The 11,223-nt window shown below is 44.2% G+C and overlaps 1 protein-coding gene across 1 annotated transcript; it reads right to left on the reverse strand.

Moving 5' to 3' along the window:
* Positions 1-7,767: 7,767 nt before the first annotated feature.
* tmem35a (transmembrane protein 35A) lies at positions 7,768-11,012 on the reverse strand. The gene is made up of 2 exons (XM_014199752.2): positions 10,732-11,012; positions 7,768-8,560 (listed from the first exon to the last, which is right to left on the reverse strand). Exons 1-2 carry the CDS (start codon positions 10,849-10,851, stop codon positions 8,198-8,200), a joined length of 483 nt encoding a protein of 160 aa, XP_014055227.1. The 5' UTR covers positions 10,852-11,012; the 3' UTR covers positions 7,768-8,197.
* Positions 11,013-11,223: the final 211 nt, after the last annotated feature.

Genomic DNA, 11,223 nt, shown 5'->3' on the forward strand with positions numbered 1-11,223 from the left:
AATCTTACCCTTCAGTTGGTCAACTTTTACATTTACTGCTACCCCAGTAATCACTCCTTTCAATGGCGACCCTTTCCTTTAAAGCGGAACGCCGTCTCCTTCTTCTCCCTCCCTCCCGCCCTCAGAAACACCAACAATTATCACAACAACTCTTCTGGTCACCCTCACCGATTCCACAGTATGTAGTCCAATGCACTCTCAGCAGGACTACATAAACTGATCTTCTTCTTCTTCGGGTAGGTTTAATGGCGGTTGGCATCCAATATTTTCCATTACCAATCCCCCAACTGAACTATAGTATAGATCCAATACACTTTGTGATAAAAAAAAATGGGAAAGGGGAACCGGAATTTTTTGTTTTAATATATACATATACTTGAATTACCCTACCAACGAACCCATTATAACCGATCACCTTATTCCACTACTTTAACCCGATCTGATCCTACCCCAGGCCAACACCTGAGAGGAGGGGACACTACCTCTCAACACATGCTGTAACTCTTCTGAAGTCAAATATCGTACGCCCAAGCACTTCTCTGCAGCTGCCACCACAACATCTATTTTCTGTGATTTACTTTCCATTTCAGCGGTACAGTTGATAACCATTGCTTTGAACGTTAAGAAGCCATCCTTACTGAAGCATATTGCTATATTGTATGTACTTCGCCACCATGGCCTTTTTTTGCCTTTACCTCCCTCATGTCACCTCATTTGCTCACATTGTATATAGACTTATTTTTCTACTGTATTATTGACTGTATGTTTGTTTTACTCCATGTGTAACTCTGTGTTGTTGTATGTGTCAAACTGCTTTGCTTTATCTTGGCCAGGTTGCAATTGTAAATGAGAACTTGTTCTCAACTTGCCTACCTGGTTAAATAAAGGTGAAATAAAATAAAAGAAATAAAACATATACAGTGCATTTGGAATGTATTCAGACCCCTTGACTTTTTCCACATTTTGTTGCATTACAGCCTTATTCTAAAATGGATCAAATAAAAACATTTCCTCATCAATCTACACACCATACCACATTATGACAAAGCAAAAACAGGTGGAAAAAAAACAAAACAAAAATACCTTATTTACATAAGTATTCATATCCTTTGCTATGAGACTCGAAATTGAGCTCAGGTGCATCTTGTTTCCATTGATCATTCTTGAGATGTTTCTACAACTTGATTGGAGTCCACCTGTGGTAAATTCAATTGATTGGACATGACTTGGAAAGGGGCACACCTGTCTATATAAGGGCCCACAGTTGACAGTGCATGTCTGAGGAAAAACCAAAACATGAGGTCAAAGGAATTGTCCGTAGAGCTCCGAGACAGGATTGTGTTGAGACACAGATCTGGGGAAGGGTACCAAAACATTTCTGCAGCATCGAAGGTCCCCAAGAACACAGTGGCCCCCATAATTCTAAAATGGAAGGAGTTTGGAACCACCAAGACTCTTCCTAGAGCTGGCCACCCGGCCAAACTGAGCAATTGGTGGAGAAGGGCCTTGGTCAGGGAATTGACCAAGAACCCAATGGTCACTCTGACAGAGTTCCAGAGTTCCTCTGTGGAGATGGGAGAAACTTCCAGAAGGACAACTATCTCTGCAGCACTCCACCAATCAGGTCTTTTTGGTATTGTGGCCAGACGGAAGCAACTCCTCAGTAAAAGGCACGTGACAGCCCGCTTGGAGTTTGCCAAAAGGCACCTAAAGGACTCTCAGACTATGAGGAAAAGATTCTCTGGTCTGATGAAACCAAGATTGAACTCTTTGGCAGGAATGCCAAGAGTCACATCTGGATGAAAACTGGCATCATCCGTGCGGTAAAACATGGTGGTGGCAGCATCATTCTGTGGAGATCTTTTTCAGCGGCAGGGACTGGGAGACTGGTAAGGATCGAGGGAAAGATGAACAGAGCAAAGTACAGAGAGATCCTTGATGAAAGCCTGCTCCAATGCACTCAGGACATCAGACTGGGGCGAAGGTTCACCTTCCAACAGGACAACAACGTTAAGGACACAGCCAAGACAATGCAGGACAAGTCTTTAAATGTCCTTGAGTGGCCCATCCAAAGCTCAGACTTGAACCCGATTGAACATCTCTGGAGATACCTGGAAATAGCTGTGCAGCGACACTCCCCATCCAACCTGACAGAGCTGGAGAGGATCTGCAGAGAAGAATTGGGGAAAGCCCCAAATACACGTGTGCCAAGCTTGTAGCGTCATACCCAAGAAGACTCGAGGCTGTAATCGCTGCCAAAGGTGCTTTAACAAAGCACTGAGTAAAGTGTCTGAATACTTCTGTAAATGTGATGTTTCAGTTTATTTGTAATGCACTTGCAAAGAGGTCTAAAAACCTGTTTTTGCTTCGTCATTATGGGGTATTGTGTGTAGATTGATGAGGGGGAAAAAACTATTTAATAAAGTTTAGAATGAGGCTGTAACATAGCAAAATGTGGAAAAAGTCAATGGGTCTGAATACTTTCCGAATGCACTGTATCACTCATTGGCCTATCCCTCTGTGCTGGAACAGATCTTCTATTCACAGGGATCCTTTCAGAATCCCTCACCCTTGACTCATACTCCTCTACTTTCTTCACTACCTCAGCATACCACACCTTCTGCTCTAATCTGACTCTAGCCACCTCAAACTGCCTCTCTTTCATCGGACACTTCCGATCCCCAGCAACACGTGCACCCCTACAGTTGACACAAACAACATTATCCACCGAAACTACACAATCCTTTATCCCTGTCACGGTTGTCTGAAGAATGGGACCAAAGTGCAGCGTGTGGATCATTCCACATTTTATTTAATACTGTGAAACTATTCAGGACATACAAATAAACTCAGAAACAAAACAACAAACCGTGACGAAGAGGTGCAACATACACTTACTCAAAATAATCTCCCACAACTCATAGTGGGAGAAACAACAACTTAAGTATGATCCCCAATTAGAGACAATGATGACCAGCTGCCTCTATTTGGAGATCATCCCAAAAAAACAACAACATAGAAATACAACAACTAGAACCCCACATAGAAATACATAAACTAGACAAAACCCCAACATAGAAACTAGAACCAACATAGACATAAATAAACTAGACAAAACCCTCTGTCACCTGACCTACTCTACCATAGAAAAATAAAAGCTTTCTATGGTCAGGATGTGACAGTACCCCCCTCCCCAAAGGTGCGGACTCCGAACGCACAACCCCAAAACACAAAAAAAACAGGGAGGGTTAGGGTGGGTGTCTAATGTCGGTGACGGCTCTGGTGCAGGACGAAGAACAGTCCCATCCCGCGGATCCTCCTACATCGGAGGCAGTTCTGGTGCGGGACGAAGAACCCTCACATCCTGCTTATCCGCCAGCATAGGAGGCAGCTCCGGGTTCGGGGCGTAGCCCCCGCTCCGCCAGCTGATCTCTCCGCCTTCGTGTCACCGGACCGCGGATCATCGCCGGAGGCTCTGGACTGCGGATCATCGCCAGAGACTCCGGACTGGGGGACGTCGCAGAAGACTCCGGACTGGGGGACGACGCTGAAGACTCCGGACTGGGGGACGCCGCTGAAGACTCCGGACTGTGGGACGTCGCTGTAGACTCCGGACTGTGGGACGTCTCAGGAGGCTTCGGATTGTGGGCCGTCTCAGGAGGCTCCGGACTGTGGGCCGTCTCAGGAGGCTCCGGACTGTGGGTCGTCTCAGGAGGTTCCGGACTCTGGGCCGTCTCAGGAGGTTCCGGACTGTGGGCCGTCTCAGGAGATTCCGGACTGTGGGCCCTCTCAGGAGGTTCCGGACTTGGGCCCTCTCAGGAGGTTCCGGACTGTGAGCCCTCTCAGAAGGTTCCGGACTGTGGGCCGTCTCAGGAGGCTCCGGACTGTGAGCCATCTCAGGAGGCTCCGGACTGTGGGCCGTCTCAGGAGGCTCCGGACTGTGGGCCGTCTCAGGAGGCTCCGGACTGTGGGCCGTCTCAGGAGGTTCCGGACTGTGGGCCGTCTCAGGAGGTTCCGGACTGTGGGCCCTCTCAGGAGGTTCCAGACTGTGGGCCCTCTCAGGAGGTTCCGGACTGTGAGCCCTCTCAGAAGGTTCCGGACTGTGAGCCCTCTCAGAAGGTTCCGGACTGTAGGCCGTCTCAGGAGGTTCCGGACTGGGAACTGTCGCCGGAAGCTCTGGACTGGGAATGCGCACTGGAGGCCTGATGCGTGGGGCTTGCACAGGTGGCGCCAGACTGGTAACACGCACCTCAGGGCGTGTTACCATTATTTGTAGATTGATGAGGACCATTATTTGTAGATTGATGAGGACATTTTTTCTTAATCAATTTTAGAATAAGGCTGTAACTTTAAAAAATGTACAAAAGTCAAGGGGTCTGAATACTTTCCAAATGCAATGTATACAAAGAAATGTCAATAGAAAAACAGGTCCAACAAAATGAAATGCAGCTACTTTGCTGTTTTTCTAGCTCCATGGTTTGACGTGACTGTGTTAACCGTAGTTGGCTAGCTAGCAAGCAAGGGATAAGAGCGTTGCCGGCCAGCATGGCAACGGAACATTTAGAACCAACGACTGGGATATTGAACAGAGTTCACGACTGGGTCGCGTATCTGGCAACTTAACCGATAGAATGAACGGTCAGCTGGCTTGGCTAGCAACCATAGATGCGTCGGGACTAGCCTATATTTTTGTTTCAGGGATGAAATAGTAGCCTATGAATAGATTTATCAAAATAAAGTTTTTCATTTAATTGGCTACCCGTTGTAGAAAAACAATTGTACACTCGAGGTTGTGTAAAACTAAAAAAGTAGTTTAGCTCGCCCTCATGTACAATTGCTTTACTAAATTGTAACCTAGTGAGGTTTTTTATACTGCAGTCTTGCTGCTCTCTCAGTGTTGTGTGTTCTCACTTTTTAGTATAGGCAGAACCCAGAGATGTTCAAACAGACGGCCAGACTCTGGTCTCACGTGTACGCCGGCGCCCCCTCCTCCAGCCCAGAGTACACCCACAAAATAGACAAACTCTGTGGCATAGGCTTCAACAAAGTCAGTGGGCCCCACGTGACTAGCTCTAATTCTGTCTCAGCAGTCGATACCTTCATAACTCATTTACATTTTATTATGGTTCACCAATGGATCTGTTTTGTGTTTGAATACTTTAGCATAGTTATGACTGTGTTATAAACTTCCTTCTCTACTGTTTGTCCCGTCTCCACAGAATGCAGTAATAGTGGTGTTGTCGTCAAACTCCTGGGACGTGGAGAGTGCGACAGAGCTACTGCTCAGTAACTGAGTCTCAACGGCCCCCTGGTCCTAAACCACCCATCACACCACCTCACCCGGCCCCATCTGACTCCTCTATACACACCCTCTCCTTCAGTCTCCCTCCATCTGAAGCCCTCCTCTGACCCCTCACCTCCACACCTGTTGGATACTCCCTCTCAACCTCTTGGCACTTCTCCCCTTAGTCATAATCACCATCATCTCTGCTCTGTACCACGCTCCAGCTTTCCTGCCATCTTCACATTGGCACTATACCCTTCCATTTCACATAACTCAATCAAATTACTTGAACCAAGTGCCCTTCCTCTCTGCACATGCTGGACCCCATTCACTCGCTGGCTTTGTCCAAACACTGGCATCCTAGTGTTCACTCCACTGGCATCCTATTTAACTATACAATCATTTTAAATCAGCTATGACCTTGAAGAAAGTAAGGAAACAGTGTTAGATTGTTTGAACAGAGCCATTTTCTTCACTCCACACTTTTGGCACTTGCTAGGAAACATTACTGCTGTAAATTAATCCAAAACGTGTGTAATTTGTATTATGTGCTTTTAAGAAATGCATAATATTGTATACATATCTTTATGATTTTGTATGTTTGCATTTGCGTGTGCGATTAGTAGTCTTCCCTGTGCGTGTGTGTGTGTGTGTGTGTGTGTGTGTGTGTGTGTGTGTGTGTGTGTGTGTGTGTGTGTGTGTGTGTGTGTGTGTGTGTGTGTGTGTGTGTGTGTGTGTGTGTGTGTGTGTGTGTGTGTGTGTGTGTGTGTGTGTGTGTGTGTAAAAATCTGGGGTGAGAAGCTACTTTTATGATGCTGGGGAAACAATGTCCAGTGGGAATTATATACTTGGGGAAAGTAGAACAAGCATATTCATTGCAATAGAATTGTGTGCGTACGCAGGTAACCATGCTGCATACATGTGCATATTTATTTAAGAAATCACTCCTTTCAATGGTGCCCTGTTCCTAAGAGCAAAGCAAGAAACAGATCTTGACCCAAGTTGCGTGACACGGAGCACCTGCTCCCTCTGGTCAGAAGAAACACAAACAAATATCACAAGTCCACTACAGGTTACGTTCACTGATTCAATTGCACCCAACTCCTTTCCCAAGCGCCCTTAAACCACAAATGGATCCACATAAAAGGCAAGGATCCACTTTCTCCAAAAATGTCACTCCTGCTGGACCAAACTTATCTTTATCATAACCATGTCCATCAATGCAAAGCTCGGGATCAGAGCTCCTCACAACACCTTCTACCCCTTCCATTTCACCTCCAGAACTTGAACTGGCGTTGAACACTCTGTTTGAACTTGACAGCAATCTTCCTCGACATACCCTCTCCCTTGTTATTGCGAGCTTCAACAGATTCAAATCCCTTAGTCTTTTCAACCTCCTCTCTCTTTCCCTAAAACTCACCTCACTTAGCCAATTACCCGACTCCTGAAAATATTAATCTTTTCTAAGCCAAAATCTCTTTTTAGCCTCCTCGAGAGACACGCTAAGCCCTATACTTCCTCCACTTCAAACTCGACCCATCTGCCAGTTCGCTTTCCTTCCTACATGCACAAACTGATGATGTGAAGGTATTGATTTATATACATAATTGTGTGTAGTAGGCTCATTCACTTCAAGGATCCAAGTTCAGGTAGGCTACTCTACATTTGCAATAAACTGAATGCAAATCCAAGCGTTCATTCTTCTTTTTACACACTTTATGTTTGGAATGTTTTGTAATTAACTGCTGATTTGAACTGAATGAAAACGATACACAATGAACACATAGCTTGGAGATCCGCTTGTACATTTTTTTTTTATTTAGCTCATCTTGTTTTACAGAAGTATTGTGAATGTTAAAGACCAACTGAACAACTGCTCATCTGACTGAAACTTCCCTTTATCTACTCATCATTACTGAAGGTAGCACCACTTATATATTAATCAAGTACATTTACATTACAAGAAGAATCCAGTGGTAATGTTAATACTCATACGAATACTTATCTAATATAGTAATTCAGCAGAATACTGTTAAAAAAATCCAAGCGCAAAATAGACTCACAGATAAACGTAAGCCTTTGTTGTCACTGGATGTAAAGAGAGACAGTCCTTTATTAAGAGACAAATATCAAGTCCTTTATTGGACATGTCATTTGACACAGCATTTGACAAAGTAGCTGGACTATTGACTGTGTTCCAGAGACATAGAGACAGCACTAGGCTAGCAACCATAGACGTATTATGTATGTGCATAATTGCTATCAAAATGCTGTCCAATAGGTCTTGACTCCACATGAGTTCTTGAACAAAAGTGTTGGGTCCAACAAAGTGATTCATCAATTTGCAATGAGTGAAAGACTTGTCATTTGACCGTTCAATTTTTCTTTGGGGAAAAGGGGTACATTTTCATGCATAGGAATACTTACAGGAAAATCGAATCAACAGGTAAAAGCTTTAACGAAAGTAATCTGAATTCACTGAAATGATTCTTATTTTACAAATACCAATGGAAATATGTGATACTGTGTATTATATTTAAATAAATGTGAGTCAATGTTCACAAACAATATATCTTGAACAGTGGTGATAGGATATGAGTTTGTTTTAATTAAACCATTTAATATGAACCATGCTTAATTGTTGTAAAAATAACAATTGAATTCAAGGGATATCATTAGCTTCCTAGCTAAAATGTAAAAAATAGAAAAGTACCAATCTTCAATAGCGGAAAACATTAGCAGTCTCAAAGCCAACAAAGTCACTCAAATTAGTATTTGTGTCAAAAAGAAACATAAAAATATCACTTGTTAATAGCGACTGCGTTTCTTTTGAATCAGAATTGCTACAATCCAAAGAAACGCACAAGGTTCCATTTTGCTGTTGCTCTGCCCAGACAAGACGATTGGGCTGGATTAGGACTGCTTGACTTTGTTCTTTTCCTGGACATTGATGTGTTCTTCCCTGCTCTCCTCCCTCTCGGGCCGGTCCTCACTCTGGCGGGCAATGAGCAGTCGGCAGGTGAGCAGAATACCAAAGACCAGAGCATGAGCGTATCGTTTCAGGGGGTCTCCTACTAACTGGTGGAAGAAAAGGACCGCCAGCATGACCAGCAAGAGCAGGAAGTTAGCCACATCCTTGGGTCTCCCTGGCACCAACGTCAGAACCACACCACAGCCCACCTCTAGTGAGCCAATGATCTTACGGAGCAGCACCGAACTGATACCCATCTTCTTTAGGCCTGGCAAGGCCTTTGCGTAGCTTTTGTATGCCCTTTTCTAAAGAAAAAAACGTGAGAGAGAACATTTCAGCATTAATTTTCATAGATATCAAAGAGAGAACTTGCTCATTATTAGTGGTATACTATAGGCTACAGTATATACTTTCTCCGATTTGTAGAACCTGTAAAGAAGTTCCAGTTCTACATCAAAAGTTGGAGTGAGACGATACATTTAATGTCTTAATAGAAATTACGCATTGCCTCTTATCCACTCGTCGTGCCCTTATGCCATAGTTTGTACATCCCAATTGTCAGTAGAAACGACGTTTGTTTAAGGAAGTGAGCCATATCAGCTATGTTCTTTTAAAAGGCAGTAAATGAGGCTGAATGAACTGTTTCGCTGCCAGACAAGGCTCCGCTGACAGCCAGGTGTAGCAGTGGTAAGGATTCACTCCATGGTCCTGAAAAGAAAGCTCTACTGTTGGGACAGCTTAATGTAGGCCCCATCAGTTTGTGGGCACCGTTTGTCACCGTTATAGTGCAATTCATGTTTTGTTTAGTGTTGTGTAGTGTAGTGGCTTTGCTGGCATGCATCTAAACATTGTTTTGTTGTTGTTGAGTTTGCCCCACCAAGATGTACATGCTAAAATCGCCACTGACACTGACAGATGTTTTTCTGTTGTTTTTCACAAAATAGTCTAACTATAGGGTTTAAGAGTTATACTCGTAAGTAGCCTATGCAAGCACCACCAAAACCACTGTCCTTGATATCGGCCTATTACTTAAAATATTCAATCGTTGGGGCCTCCCGAGTGGTGCAGTGGTCTAAGGCACTGCATCGCACTGCTAGAGGTATCACTACAGATCTGGGTTCGATCACGGGCTATTTCGCTGCCGGCCGCGACCGGGAGACCCATGAGGCGGCACACAATTGGCCCAGCTTCGTCCGGGTTAGGGGAGGGTTTGGCTGGCCGGGATGTCCTTGTCCCATCGCGTTCTAGCGACTACTGTGGCGGGCCGGGCACATGCACGCTGACACGGTTGCCAGATCGCATGCACATTGGTGCGGCTGGCTTCCTGGTTAAGCGAGCAGTGTCAAGAAGCCATGCGGCTTGGCGGCGTCAGGTTTTGGAGGACGCATGGCTCTCGACCTTCGCCTCTCCCTAGTCCGTACTGGGACAAGACTGTAACTACCAATTGGATATCACTAAACTGGGGAGAAAATGGGGTAAAAAGTACAAAAATAAATAAATAATAATAATACTCAATGACCAAAATATAGGCTAATGAAGGGGCCTATTCGCCATATAATAAGAATTACGTTAGAACATATATGAATGACGAGAAGAGCACAGATGAGCATTAACATCATTGGTAGGGAGAGACTCAACATCAGCCCCACACCGGCAGGTGCACCCCTAGCTGATTAAACTCAACTCCACGATTTGCAATGGGGTTGAGTGGGGGCTAGTGTCGGCGGACTGGAGCTCCGACATCACATAAAAGGACGTTTTTAACAAAAACGACTCATTTCAGCACCCAAAGAATAGCTCTCAATTACACAGAACAATGTCGTGATGTCGGAGCTCCAGACCGCCCACAGTAGCCGCCGCTCAACTCCATCGTAAAGAGTTTAATCGACTGGTCGGCTAGTGAATCCCAGATTTTGACTGTAGAATTTGTTCGAATACGCTGCCAAGGCTAAAATGTACCTTCAAATACCGTTTTTTAAGTCATCTTTGGCTAATAATAACAAATAATTCGCCATAAAACACTACTGAACAAATGTGTAGGCTACTGTTAGCCTATATCCTAGTCTTATTTTATTTCAAACAAACAGGCCTATTTACTGTAGCCTGTAGCCAATTCATTCCATTTCAATTATGTGGGCTTATCTGAAATGCCTAATGGTAATATTTTCTGTTCTGTCACAAAAGTCATGTTTTTCTATCGTCAGACTTCAATAAATAATGTAGTCTATTATAGGCTATATAATAATGCAGCAGGTACCATCATGTTCTTGCTTGCTTGCTTAAATTCATTCCCACGATTGAAACAAAACATACAATCAAATGATATGGATCAGTTAGATATAATATGCTATTTTATTTCATGATCCAAATGTGGGTCAGCGGCGCATAGCACATTAGAGCCTGAGAGCGTAAATAGCCAGAACAATGGCTTTCGCTTCCAGCTGCAGATGCGGTTTGATGCTAAAGGTTTACTTACCATCTCACTGTAAGCATCTTTGCTTAATCTTGGTGTGAGCTTTATAGTGCCCATGAAGACGAAAAAAAGGCCAAGAGCGAAAGAGAGGGCCACAATTGTTATCGTCCTCGGTGAAGCCATTTTCAGTGTTGTGTGTCCCGGTCCCCCCACCAACCTGTGTCTCCGCGCGGCCGCTATTTAGCGCAGGCCTATTCACTGAAACAACTGGCTGTAATGTATTCTCTCCTGTGAAGATGCTGAGGGGGGTGGGCTTCTCGAAGAGCGACAAAAATGGCGAAAGTTAATTTGTACACAGGGTCCAAGGTCCAAATGCCCAATTATGGAGCCCATACCAAGCAATATTATCAGCTTATATGTAATATAATTACAAAAATATAGGTGAATATATTACGAATGGATATTATTTGAACATAGTCCAACAAGAAAACCTTTTTTTTTATCAGAGTTTCTTTTCCAGCATGCATAAGTAAATAATAGCTAATACCGAATGAA

This window comes from Salmo salar, chromosome 05, assembly GCF_965601325.2.
Source record: "Salmo salar chromosome 05, fSalSal1, whole genome shotgun sequence".
NCBI lineage: Eukaryota > Metazoa > Chordata > Actinopteri > Salmoniformes > Salmonidae > Salmo > Salmo salar.

Excerpts from the sequence above, each read along its gene's own strand:
- tmem35a (XM_014199752.2), bottom strand. The coding sequence starts at position 10,851 with ATGGCTTCACCGAGGACGATAACAATTGTGGCCCTCTCTTTCGCTCTT. Across the intron at positions 8,561-10,731 it reads AAGATGCTTACAGTGAGATG|AAAAGGGCATACAAAAGCTA; the intron begins GTAAGTAAACCT and ends TTTTTTCTTTAG.